Source organism: Dama dama, chromosome 22 (genome assembly GCF_033118175.1).
Source record: "Dama dama isolate Ldn47 chromosome 22, ASM3311817v1, whole genome shotgun sequence".
In the NCBI taxonomy this organism is placed as follows: Eukaryota; Metazoa; Chordata; class Mammalia; order Artiodactyla; family Cervidae; genus Dama; species Dama dama.
Genome location: NC_083702.1, coordinates 38,826,471 through 38,840,315, shown reverse-complemented (window position 1 = coordinate 38,840,315; position 13,845 = coordinate 38,826,471). Strand labels below are relative to the sequence as shown.

At 34.7% G+C, this 13,845-nt stretch overlaps 1 protein-coding gene across 2 annotated transcripts in view; it reads left to right on the top strand.

Moving 5' to 3' along the window:
- Positions 1-348: 348 nt before the first annotated feature.
- ERGIC2 (ERGIC and golgi 2) overlaps positions 349-13,845 on the top strand; it is a 43,311-nt gene continuing 29,814 nt past the window's right edge. Inside the window, exons 1-4 of one of the 2 annotated variants that reach the window (XM_061125203.1) lie at positions 349-488; positions 9,161-9,303; positions 11,033-11,087; positions 12,953-12,999. In XM_061125203.1, the coding sequence (XP_060981186.1) occupies positions 9,198-9,303; positions 11,033-11,087; positions 12,953-12,999 (208 nt within the window). In that variant the 5' untranslated portion in view covers positions 349-488; positions 9,161-9,197. Of the gene's footprint in view, positions 489-9,160; positions 9,304-10,978; positions 11,088-12,952; positions 13,000-13,845 lie in introns of both variants that reach the window. The other variant, XM_061125202.1, reaches the window with a different exon arrangement.

The window sequence follows — 13,845 nt, the reverse complement described above, 5'->3', positions numbered from 1 at the left end:
CTCTTTGCGACTCTATGGACTATATAGCCTGCCATGCTGATTATCCGTGGAATTTTCCAGCCAAGAATACTTGAGTAGGTTGCCACTTTCTACTCCGGGAGATCTTTACGACTCAGGGATTAAACCCATGTCTCTTGCGTCTCCTACACTGGCAGGCAGATTCTTTACCAGTCGCGCCAGGTTTCCAAACTGGTAGATTACAAATCCCTCTCTGGAGAAGCTACTTCCGTATCAGCCAAATGGGCATAACTGAAATAAATTTAAATCTCTGTTCTGTTTAGCCACACCCCTTTAATTTGAACCACGCCTCTTGATTCACAGAGCGCGTCGTCAGCAAAGGGAATATCGCGAGAGCTCTACACCAACTCCGTGTTGACGTTTTCAACGGTGGTAGTGGCTTCTGTTCTCGCGATATTTCCCGGTAAATGGGAGCCCGGGCGACCCGGGCTTCTGTGAAACATGGCGGTCGGCTGGGACCGTAACACAAGGTAAAATACTGAAACCCCGCCGGGTGCTGTTCCCTCGCTTGCCCCAGGGCTGTTCAGGGCATGAATGTGGTTAAATAGTGAGAGCCAGTTATAGGATTGGTTCCCGGTCTTAATTTCTGTCTTCTGGAGAACGGGCCGGACCTGGGAGCCGCTCTACCTATCTTGCCGGGGGCGTTACTGGCAGGACCCTGGGCAGCGCTGCGCCGGGAATCTCTTTCTCTGGTCCAGTGTTTCTGCACTGTCTTACAACTTGAAGGAGTTTAGGTACTTCCCCGTAGCTTCTGACCCTGGCCCATTGCTTCTTAAAGCGCCCCGTGTCCCGGTGGCTTCTCCCGTCCGCAGGCGAGGAGGGTCCCGCGTTGTGAAGACCTGCCTGTTGGTGTCCGGATTTCCCGGGTGTCTGGCTTCCATCCCCGTTCAGACAAATAGCAAATTCTTCCCAGCAAGTTGCTCTGTCTGAGAAAGACCTAGATCTTCTTAGCCTCTCCTCAGGAGGTTCGCGCACCGCTTAGGAAAATGAGAAATGGGTTAGGGTAGGACGAGATGCTCTAGGAGAGAGAGGTTCGAGTGTCAGGACTTTTCTGAAACCCTCGAGAGTTAAGAAACCCTCGTTAGGTAACAGTCAACTCGTGGTAGAGAATACCCTTGGGTATTGGTAGTATATAGAATTAGTAGGTCATTGTTTGAGAAAAGGTATTCTTGTAACTTTTATATTTAGGATTTAATGCCCTCAGGACAACGCAAAGTTACATAATATCTGTTAAAATGTTGCAAGACGGGCCTTCAGAAGAAGTCAAAGATACAGTTAAAAATTGGATTTACTTGTTTGCAATTGTGTTTAAATATTTCACTGTACTCTAGTATACAGCATTATAAAGAAATGAATCAGGTTTGTTCACTGAAGAGTCTAGTACGTATGTTTGTTTACTTAATTTGTTTGTTGATATCTCCACATTGATGCAATTATTCCAGGTCTCTTAGAGGAAAAACATGAAAAAAAATTTCATGGTTTTTTCTGGGGGGAGACGAGGGATTGAATTTCTTTCTTTGTGATGGTAAAATTCAGTCACAGCTGATTGTTATAATTGAGGGTACAAATCATAAAAATATACCAAGCTTTAAAGTCTCAGAGGAAATTAGTACTAACTTGGAACAATAACAGCAAAAAAAAAAAAAAAAAAAAAAAGAAAATGATAAATTTCCTTGAGGGTTAGTGATTTAATTGAAAGAAATGGTGAAACATATTTTTAATAGAAGTTACTTTTTAGGCAGTCTATGCCTGCTACAAATCCCTTTCAACAGTTTTTCATTATTTATTATGATTCTGCCTCTTAATGTCCTGATGGATAAATTAACCTCTTTGTGCTTTAGTTTCCTTATCTACAAAATGGAAATAATAATTCCAGACTCAGAAGGTGGGTGGTGATGCTCAAAGTGTTAGCTCTTGTTAATTTTTAATTTTTGTTTTCTATCTTCTATGCCTACTTACAAAATGTTGCTTTTGTACTTAGCCAAAATATAAAATGAAGAAGATGCATTTTAAAGTAATTTCTTTGATTCAAAATTGATTATACTTTTCAGTCTATATGGTGAATTTGTGCTTAAACTCCATCTTCCAACTGCTTGCTTTCTTAAGCTGTTATCCTCTCTTAAATTACTCAGTTACAGATTTCTTCTTTCTGCTACTTCATGCAGTCTTACTACAGTCTAGGTCAGTGACCTAGTGCCTTGGTAACCCATTCTCCTTGCTTTTGGGGACCTTCATTCTATTGTCAATATATTTCAGGTGTCACTGACCTTTTCTTCACACTTTCCTTACTTCCTTAATTCAATTTTGTGTGCTTTTATTGAGTAGTTACTAGAGTCAAACCTTGTTTCATTTTATTATTAGGTGTATCCAACTTGTGTTGCCATCACTGTATGTCTCTCAACTTTTATTCTATCACTTTACATAATCCTCAGTCTATTCATGGTATTATCAACTAATTCAGATACTCTTTCCACCTTCCTAAAGACTTTAATAAATCTTTGCATTTCTTTTGAAAGTTAGACATTTATCAAATGACTCATTTTTATCTTGATTAAAAACTGTGAGGTAAACCATTATGTCTCTATCCCTCCTTTTAAAATAAAATTGTAATAGAGAATTGTGAGAAGTTGAGGATCTTTTCAAATTTGTCACATAGCTAGTAAGTGCCTAGAAGAACACCAAGTATTTCCAATCACAGAACTCACATTTATACCATCTTATTTGCTTCCAAGTAAACATTTTTTAAAAATATCACTTGGAAGGTTATTAGATTTGCTTGAATTATGTTAGTGTAAATAATTGTAATTGTTTAACATTTTGCTGTATTACAAAAAGTTTTAAAAAGAATGAGTACTTTTTTGATATCTAGTGCTGTAAAGTGAAACTGAGTTATCTTTCATAATTTTTTTTTTCCTTTATCAATTGGCTTAAATTTACAGATTAAGTCATGGTTTTGTTTTTCATTTCTGAAGTTCAGTGGCAGCCTGGATAGTATTTATTCCACCTCCTTTCTCATTCTTGTTAATGACTTATGTTAATTTCACAGGGCTGACTTAGCAAATTACCATCTGCCTGGTTTAAAAAATAGAAATTTGTTTTCTTTCGATTCAGGAGGCCACCAGACTGAAATAAAGGTGTCAGCAGGGCCATATTGCCTCTGACAGCTATAGGAAAGAAACCTTTGCCTGTTTTAACATCTGGGCTATCCTTGGCTCCTTGGCTTGTAGACTCATCACTCTGATCTCTACCTGTCTTCACATGGCATAATCCCCAGTGAGACTGTGTATCCTCATGTGGCTTGTCATAATGGCACCGGTTATTGGATATCCAACTCTTTGCCACCCCATGGACTAAATACAGTCCATGGAATTCTCCAGGTCAGAATACTGGAGTGGGTAGTCTTTCCTTTCTCCAGGGGATCTTCCCAACCCAGGGATCAAACCCAGGTCTCCCTCATTGCAGGTAGATTCTTTACCGGCTGAGCCACAAGGGAAACCCTCATTGGATTTGGGGCCACCTTAATATGGTATGATCTCATCTTAACTAGTTGTTTTTTTTGAAAACTCAGCTATTTTCAAGTAAGACCCACTCACAGATAGCAGGGATTAGGACTTAGATGTATCCTTTTGGGAGGCATAGTTCAGCTCACAACAATGCATATGTATTAACCAGTTAAATATTTTTCATATTGTCTAATATATGTTAAAAATAGAAGTTAGCTTATAAAGTGTGAGTAGCATTACCACCTTCTTTTCTTCCTTTTTGTTTGAAGAAATAATTAAATGCAGTGGAGCCATAGAAGTGTCATGAATTCTGTATTTTAATTTTGGCAAAGCATCTGATAGTCTCATTGTATTCACATGGACACAGATGATGAAATACTGGCTGTGTGGCATTACTTAGATTGAGTGTTGATAATATGTGCCTGTGTTCCAGCATGAAAGCTGGTTTCCTATTTCTTATGCAGTTTTTCAAAGCATTGTTTTAGTCTCAGTTGTTATCAATGACTTAGTGGAGCTTATGTGTTTTATTTTTTAGTATACACAGCAGTATAGGAGAGAAATTGAAGATATGGTACTGGAGATTGTCAAATTATGAAAACCACTGGGCAAAGGAATCTAGCATAATGGCACCTAAATTTTGTTAACCAGTACAAAAAGTATATAGAAATCAGGGAAAGGGACTGGACTTAAGGGCTAATATATAATTGCAATTTTTAATCTTGGGCTGGATTTAAGGGCTAATGTAGAATTGCGGTTTTTAATTTTGAGCTGAACTTAAGGGCTAATGTAGAATTGAAGTTTTTAATTTTATTAAAGAAAGACATCCAAAAACAAAACAAAAAACTTTCTGTCTCCTTTATCATTTCACCAAAGAAAGGATATTTGGCACATTAAAAAAGAAAGGAAATAATTTCAGAATAAAAGATTTTTTAAAAATTGAATACATTTAATTTTAAAAATTCTTATATTATCATTGTTTTTTTCATTTAGTAGGTACAGATTAGAAACTTTTGTGACAGAATGGCAGTCCTGTGGCTCTGGAAATCACTGGTTTAGGGTCTTTCTAAATGTGTTTTGAAAATGGCTAACTGAGCTGGATGGAGAAGCAGATCCAGTGGGAATGGGAGCAGTGAAACTGTGTGATGGGGGGAATCCAAGGGATTGAGAACACAGGGAATGTGAAGAGTAGGTTTTTCCCTAGTCAAGAAATTAAAGAACTGCAAGGATAATTGTTTCTGCTCAGAGAAGAAAATTAGTGTTTTCGGTATTAGCAGCAGAGTAATTTTAAATTTGAGCTTCCCGGGTAGCTCAAACAGTAAAGAATCTGCCTGCAGTGTGGGAGACCTGGGTTCGATCCCTGGATTGGGAAGATCCCCTACAGAAGGGCGTGACAACTCACTCCAGTAGTCTTTCCTGGAGAATCGAATGGACAGAAGAGCCTGGTGGGCTATAGTCCATGGGTTCGCAAAGAGTCAGACACGACTGAGAGATTAACACACACATACAATTTTAAAAGTTCAGAGGAGCCAAAACGTGACCTTGTTCATGTGTGACTTTATATAGAATTAAGATGGAAATGATTGGAGAATAAATGTTATGCTTACATGATAAAAGAGTTATCACTGTGAGTGAGTGCCTGAGTGTCGTAAGATGGCAATGGAATGGGGAAGGAGAGAAGTACAGACCCAGGTTCGATCCCTGGGTTGGGAAGATCCCTTGGAGGAGGGCATGGCAACCCACTCTAGTATTCTTACTTGGAGAGTCCCATGGACAGAGGAGCCTGGCGGGCTACAGTCCATGGGGTCTCAAAGAGTTGGATACATAATATGGAAGTTAGCTATAATTCTGTATAGTACATGTGTTTATTATTATTAGAAGATAGACTTAAAAAGGGAATCAAGAAATCATGTTGAAACCTGCTGCTACTTTACCTGTGAGTCTCAGAAAAGAAGTAGGATTCAAAGAGAATTGCCCCTAGGAGAATGTCAGGTTTCATAAATAGCAGGTAGAAGGCTTGCTTTTAGAAAAACTAGAAGTTATCAGATGACTTGTTCATATCAAAATAGTGGCTCTATAGAGCAGAATGGCAGTTTTTGAGGTGGAGTGAATTTCTCGGGTGTAGGTTAGTGCCAAGGTAATAAGAATGAGATAAGAGCAGCAGAGTGGTAGGTGCTCAAGTGTAGAACAGAGCTGTATGAGGGGAAGGGGAGACCCCCGCCAGTTCACCAGGAACATGGCCTCCTATTGTCAGCTTTTCTGTCCTAGGTTTGTGGAGAGCCAAGAGAGTGCCCTCTATGTGTTCTCTGGGTCAGGCTGTGGAAGTGTAGAAACTAGAAACTAGAGATAGCCAGGTAGTACACTAGTTAGATGATTGAGGGAGGAGTACTGGGTAGGCTGTATGAATTATTAGAGTGTTGGTTAAACCAGCTACTTGCTTGCCATGTCTTTATACTTAGATACAATTTATAAGAAAGCATTTGTAAGGCTTACTAAAATACATAGAATGTGTAGAAAATAAAATTCACAGTTTTATTCTTTTGCTCAACAAAGCTGTAGCTACTATGAACCAACTACTGTTCAAGGTGCTGGGGATATACTATAGTGAATGAAATAAGAAAAATTTCTTTTTGTAGATCTTATATTTTTACGTATTTATCTAAGTATAGATGTTTTGATTGGAAGCTGTGCTATCATGAATGTTAATGGGGAATTTCTCACCTTCCTTCTTTTCTTCCTTCGATAAATATTTATCAAGTAACCTCATGCGCATCGGAGATATAAAGACTAAGTTAGACATGGTTCCTGCCTTAAAATTACTATGGAGAAAACCAGCAGGTAGAAATAGTGTGATAAAACTAGAGTGTTCTAGGAGCAAATGCTGTAAGTCATGTTTGAGGTCATTGAAGGTTTTTCCTCCTTGAGAGAGATGTTTAGACTGAGACTTGAAGAGAGTTAGCCAAATGCAGAGGTGGGGTAGGAGGGGAAGGATATTTCTCGTAGACAGAATAGTGTTTTTAAAGAATAGAAAGTGATTAGTGAGGTTGGAGCTGAGACTTTGAGAAACTGGGTTTTGAAGAGAGAGGTGAGCAGGGTCTTTGTTTTCAGTGCTTTGTAAACCACATTGGGATAGATAGATTTCAAACTCTTCAAATGTGATGGGAACCTATATAAATATTTTACAATGAAACGTATACGATGAGTTTTATGTATTACATTAAAAATATTATTGATTGTCATATAGAGAGGGAATCGACAGTTTGAAGATCTTTTGAAGCAATGCAGAGATAGATTATGGCAGCTGAGACTAAGATCCTAGTAAGGAATTTCTCTGGGCCTGGAAAAGTTAAAATTGCGAGAAATTTAAGAAGAGTTTAAGGATAAAATCCATGTTTCTAGCTTGTGCATTTGGATGCATGTGTCAACCTTAATTTAGGGACACAGGAAGAGAAACAGGTTTGGTAGGGTGAAGTGTTTATTTTTAGGCATGTTTACTCTAAATTGTCTTTCCAATGATCCAATGAAAATGTAATAGAAGGCAGAAAGATATTCATGTCTGCAGACAGATTTGGACTGGGAATAAAAATTTGAGAGGAATCAATGTGTAGATGGAAATGGAAGGGATGGGAGACCACTTAGGGAAAGTGTGGAGGTTGAGAGAAGGGCCTAGTGCTGAATTTGAGAGGAAGAAGAATCTGCAAAATAAGCCAAATCAGGAATGTGGTATTACCTCAGCCAAGGTATGAGACTGTTTCAAGAGGAAAAGAAGTGATGAACAAGTGAGAAAATGTATTCTCTCAGAAGCAAAACTGAATTAAGGCCAAAATTGTCCATTGGATTTGGTACTAAGGAAATTGTTGATGACCTTGCTGAGAGCAAATTTAGTTGAGAACTGAGGAATTAGTCTCAGGATATGAATGGAGACAACTCATTCCTTTAAGGTAGTGTCTTATCTTTTTGCCTTTTCATTACTGTTTATGGGGTTTTCAAGGCAAGAACGCTGAAGCAGTAGCCAGAGATCTATACAGTAGTTGAGTTGGATTTGAGCTTACCTGGAAAGTTTTGTTTTAAAGTTAAGTGGCTTGAACGTATTTATTATTTAACTCCTGTAGTAGAGAATGAGTAGAAATTTGAAAGATGGAAGAAGGATCAGTCTTGGTACTATTACTGCTAAGTGGGCATAGAAAATAAATTTGATTACTGAGTTGAACAAACATGAGAATCCATGGCTTATGCTTAATAAACACTCAGAAGCTTAATTTACATCTGTTGTGGGAATCAAACTGTCTTCTCTTTTGTCTACATGTTCTTCTTTTTCTTAGGAAAACCATCTACATGAAAACCAAATTATAATCTGAAGGCCACTTTTAAACATGGAATCAGCACGGGGAGTTAGTTGGGTGTTTATAATAGGAAGTGAAATCAACCCTTTAATACATTCAGCTTCACTTTAGGGCCATGGATCCTGCATGGACTGATTAAGTAGCACCCCTGTTTAGGGTCTGCCCTCTTTTGGGCACTGTTTGTGATTCCTGCCAATTCTTACCTCTCTGGTCTCCTTTTTCTCCATGAATACTCTTTCTATGGTCTGTTCTTTCTGTATTAATCCTATTTAGATTTTAAATAAGTCTTTCTGCTTTTTTCTAGACACTGTTTTTCCATTAGTGACTCCTACAACCAATAGAATTTGACTTATTCTATTAGGTGTTAATTTTATCAATACAGCTTTGAGTTGGGTAATGCTTGCAGTATCACCTATAATATTTATATAAATCAGTCATATAAAATTATGTAAATATTTGTGATTTCAGTTATTTTATGGCTAGCATATTTTAGATATAGCTGGCATACTGATCAGAAGAAGAATGGCAAGCAATTTTTAAGTAATATTTTTATTATAAAAATAGATAATTTATAAAGTTCAAAATTTTGTAGAGAGAACAAAATTCTCCCATGATCTACTTAAAACATTTTGTGTATAGGCTTTCAGTTTTTTTCCCAAATATCTTTTTCCCTGCCTCTCATAAAACTGGAATATGGCCTTCTAGTCTTTTCTTAATGTGTCACGAGTATTTTGTACATTATTGTATTTTCTTTTATAAGATTTTCAGTGCTTACTTAGATTCAGAACTTTTAATTCACTGAATTTATATATTGGATATGAGGATTTTGTGAAATACCCTCATAATGAAAGTTCTGTGCACAACACATATATTTTCCTTAGGATGCATTCCTAAAAAAGGAATTTACTTGGTGAAAAGAGGAGTGGTGAATATTTATGTTGTTAGCAATATATGAGCATGTCTTATTTTACTTCATTGTCATCCTTTAATGGGAATGTGTTATATGTTTTGTTAATTTAACAGAATAGCCATTTTAATTTGTATATTCAAATATTACAAATATGATTGAGTAACTTTTCACATTATTGGCTGTTAAATGTGTTAGTGTGTGTAAATTGCTTTTCATTAGTTCTTTTTGTCAGGGTGGGAATGGAGAAAGGATAGTGTTAAGCTTTTTTTTTTCCTCGAGGAGGAATGAGAATGTTAAGTTGCTCCAAGGACATCTGTCAGTTATGTAAAAATAAAATCAACCTTTTAATCTTTCTGAAGGATGCATTTATTCATTTTTTTATTTCTTAGCATGACTATATGAAAGAAGAAGAAGGTTTTCCTGAAGATGAGGCGACTGAATCGGAGGAAAACCTTAAGTTTGGTGAAAGAGTTGGATGCCTTTCCAAAGGTTCCTGAGAGCTATGTGGAGACTTCAGCCAGTGGGGGTACAGGTGAGTGTCAGTTCAAATCAAAACTCCTTCAGTAAGTTCATCTTCTGTGTTATCATGGTAGTGGGGGGGGGGCGGTGTTGAAGGAATGTCCAGGAGGGAGGAGTGTATGCATACGTATAGTTGATTCACTTCATTGTACAGCAGACTCTAACACATTGGAAAACAATTATATACCAATAAAAAAGAAAAAAAGGTTTAAAAAAAAACTTTCTTTCCAAATAAAAGAACTACAGAAATGTAGCTATGAGGAAGAACTCATCAGTGAATTTTAAATTAACTTTAAACTCATCAAAGTAACTTTATAGCTGGCCTGTCCTCATGTCACACTATTTGCCTTAAATTTATTCTTCTATATATGCTTTTTGGCATCCAACCCAGTGCAGCCTATGCATTTAGCAGTGTTTATTAAAGCATAACTGAACAAATTAATTCAGTTACACTGCTTTGGTGCTCTTGAATTATTATTAAAGATTTTTATATGTAGATAGAATTGAAGATACTTAATGATGTTGAAACTGCCTTAGTCTGTTTTGGTTAAGAATAAGTCACTTTAGACATCATAATAAAATTCTTAAATTTCACATTACTGAAGAAAGGTAGCATAGGGTAGTAAGTTAAGACCTTAGACTTTGGAATCAGACTGTCTGGATTTAAATTCCACCTCTGCCCCTTCCTAACTACTGATCTTCAGGAAGTTACTCAACCTGTCTATGCTTTAGTTTCTTCTTACATAAAATGGGGATGTTATCAGTGTTTACCTGATAGAGTTGTAGTAGCAATTAAATAAGTTAATATTTATAAAATACTCAGAGCAGTGCCTGGTACAGAGAAAGATATTTGTTGAATAAAATAAATAAATAATGAAATATATCAGAAAAATATGCCATTATAACAGTTATTTACTGTAACTTTTTCCTATGTGAAGAACTACTAAAACAATATATTTCTTAGAAGATTTACATTTCATTTGGTAAAATTTATAGTACATTGGTTGCTATTTCTAATCTCCTGTGATTAACTTTTGTTAATGAACATAGTACAAGTTCTTGTTACACCGTCCAGTTTAAGTGTTTTTTGTCATAGTAGATGATAGTTCTTTTTCTTTTAATTAGATCTTTTAAAATGAAGTGAAATATTTGGGAGATTTCCAAGTAGATAGAATTTTATCTATCTGCTTTGGTAAGTAGAGATGGAGATGTTATTTGACTTTCTGGCACAGATTGTGAACTCTCAAGATCTAAGAAATTAGGCTATTTTTTTGTTATTTTAATTGGACTACAGCATGGATGCCATTTTTAATTATGAGGGGACTACTTTCAAATTTGTGTTGTGAAACTTATGCTTACTTTCATCACTTATCATATCTGTGACATTGCTATTTGTAACAAGGTGAAGGTTTAGTGTCTGTGTAATTTTGACAGATCCGTTTAGTGAGAAATGTTCTTAATACTGAAGAAATAATATGCTTTCTCAAAAATGCAAATGTTTGTGTTCATTAAATTTTCATTTTTAAGTTGTTTTAGAAAAAAAATTATAATATTTTAAGAAAAATCTTTTACAGTATTCATTCACTTGATAATCACATTAGGGTATTCTTTGCTAATTTTAATCCCAGTTTCCTGCTGTTTACCTTTTAAAAATTGTTTTAATTCTTTCTTTTTTGTTGGTTTCTCAGTATCTCTAATAGCATTTACCACTATGGCTTTATTAACTATAATGGAATTTTCAGTATATCAAGATACATGGATGAAGTATGAGTATGAAGTAGACAAGGATTTTTCTAGGTAACTTTTTATTTTTTGAAATGCCTTTAGATTTAAATTGTTCTGAAAATAACATGTTTTAATTTTTATACATAGTTTATTTTAATTCTGAAGAAATAGTCCTGAAAAATTCTCATTATGCTTTAGGTAAAATATTTTAGAATCATTTGAATATTGGTTAAATTATAAAAGAGAGGTTCTCTGATTGTTTATACATTTGTTTAAAAAGGTTAGGAGAACAGAATGTATTTTTCCTTAGAAGCTGAAAAGATGGAAATTGTTTGATGTTTTTTTGAGACTGTTTACTCTTTAGATTTTGAAATATCTTACTGATCTGGGTGAGCTGGAAAACAGGTTATGATAACATTGTTTATACTTAAAGCTTGATTGTTGTAAATTATGTATAAACTATATTTTAAGGTAAACATCACTTTTAAAGCTTTGAAAATAATAGTATCTTAATTAGGAAACAAAACATACTTTATTCATATCATTTGGATTTTTTTAATTGATTGAAGATAACAGGTTTATAACATGTATGTTGCACTACATGTTTCCTGTGATTTCAGTCCCAGATTTGCCAGTTATTTGGTGTGTGACTTTCGAGAACTGACTAAATCTATATCTGCATGTGCTTCAGTTTTCTTTTCTGTAAAATAGGGATAATATTTATACTACTTTCCTCTTCAGATCAATGAGAATTCAATCAGTCAACATTTGTAATAGGTCTTGTGTAACCCTGGGCAAGTCATATAGCTGGCTTCTTTTGGGCCTTAGTTTCGTGATCTGTAACGTCAATATTATTCTTAATGCCATTAGTTTTTAAGGAATTTGTTGTTTTTCTTATTTATTTATTTGTTTTTTTAGCCCCAATGAAACACTTTTTATTCTTTACAAATGAAGTCATGTAGTTCACCTCAAGTGTAATGGGGATGCCCAGAAGTCTGTCCACTTGGCTTCATCTTCTGGTTCTTAAAAAATCTCGTGAGCCTAAACTCCAGGGTTATTTGAGTACAGTTTGAACTCTAGACAACTTTAAGACTACATGAAATTCTAAAAATCCATACTCTCTGTTGAAACCAGATGAAAATTATTAGGGTGAAAAAAAGTTTTGATAGGAAGCACAGGACAGACAGGACTGATACTGATTGTACTCATTCTGTTATTCTTGGTACTTAATTCTTTTTGAAAATTAATTTGATTTGAACTGATCATTTGAAAGTAAGGCATTGGGTAAGTCTTTTTAAAAGGCCATGCAAAACTTTAAGAATCAGATTTCTTTTTTTCTAGTAATTTTGGTATATTTATTTTGAGTCACACAGACCTAGTTTCCAATATGCCACTTCAGTGGTTATCTGGTCTTAAGCTAGGTGTTTATTTATACTTCTGTAAACACCATTGCTTATCTGTAGAACTGAAGCTGTCCATTTTATAGGTCCATGATAAAGAATAAAGATTGTGGTATTTGTAGCATATCAGGCATAATGCTAGATGTATGGTATTTATTTGATAAGGGAAGAAAGACTTTCAGTTCCTACCTTTTGATTTTGAAAGTTTTACGTTCTTTAGTCATATAGTCTATATAAGATTTATGTAAACAGAGGTTAATACTTTTTTCTGAGTTGCTTAGACTTCTCAGTTGTAAACTTGCCATTAAATTAAAGGACACTGTGTTAAAAACTTGTAAGTCAGAATGGCTTTTGGAATAATTACAAAATAGAATTTTTACTTTTGAAGATCCTTTGTTTTGGTCATATGAAATGCTATACAAGTTCTAATTGACATATTCTGTATGAAGTCCAAGTTTTTCATAGATCAGTTGATTTTTATTGCTCATGTTTTGTTGATCAATTAATAGATTATAATGTTTCCTTTTCATTTTTTAGCAAATTGAGAATCAATATAGATATTACTGTTGCCATGAAGTGTCAATGTAAGTACATCTTTAACTTGATGAATGCATGTATAAATTAAGGTTTAAATAATTGCTAGTAAAAAGTAAAAAATACTGTTTAACTTTATTTTCCCTTTATGATATTGTAAAATACTGTTGTAGTGTTATTTAAGAATGCAAATAAGAATGTTTTTCTCCACAGCTTGTATTTTTTAAATTTCTTGTCCATGAAGAGATTTAGCTTTTACATTAGTATGATTAAAATGAAAGAAAATTGGAGGAAATTTTGATAAATCAAAGTTCTAGTTTAGGTATATCCTGTTTGGAGGTATTTCTTATTTGAAGTACCAGTTTTTACACCCACCTTCCACAAACATATCCTGTTACTGTTTGAATTCACAACCCTTTTACTTTTGCACACGGATTCAAATCTTTTAAGTTAATGGTGGTGGTACCGTTTTCTATTTTCTTCACTGGCTTCACTTAATTATACTGGTAGAAGTGAAAAAATGCTTTTATTCCAGATAGATACTGTTTGAATCAGTATTGCTGTCAGAAATGAGGATGCTTTTTCATCTTAAATTGTATGGTAAAGTACTGCTTGAAAAGTAGAGGCCAAGAATTCAGTAATTCAGACAAAAGTTTTTAAAGTTGTGAACTCATTATATCCAATTAAGGAAATTAATTTCTAAACGATTTCATCTAAATCTGTTTCCCTTTTCCATTTATATTTTCTTATGTTAGTGGTTTTAAGATAAAAGAAATATTTTTATCTAAACTATTGAGTTAGTGTTAATACTGAATTATCATATTTTGCTTTATTATAGGTGTTTGAATATCATTAAAATTTTACCCTTTTCAAAATAAATTTTCCTTATTTGTTAA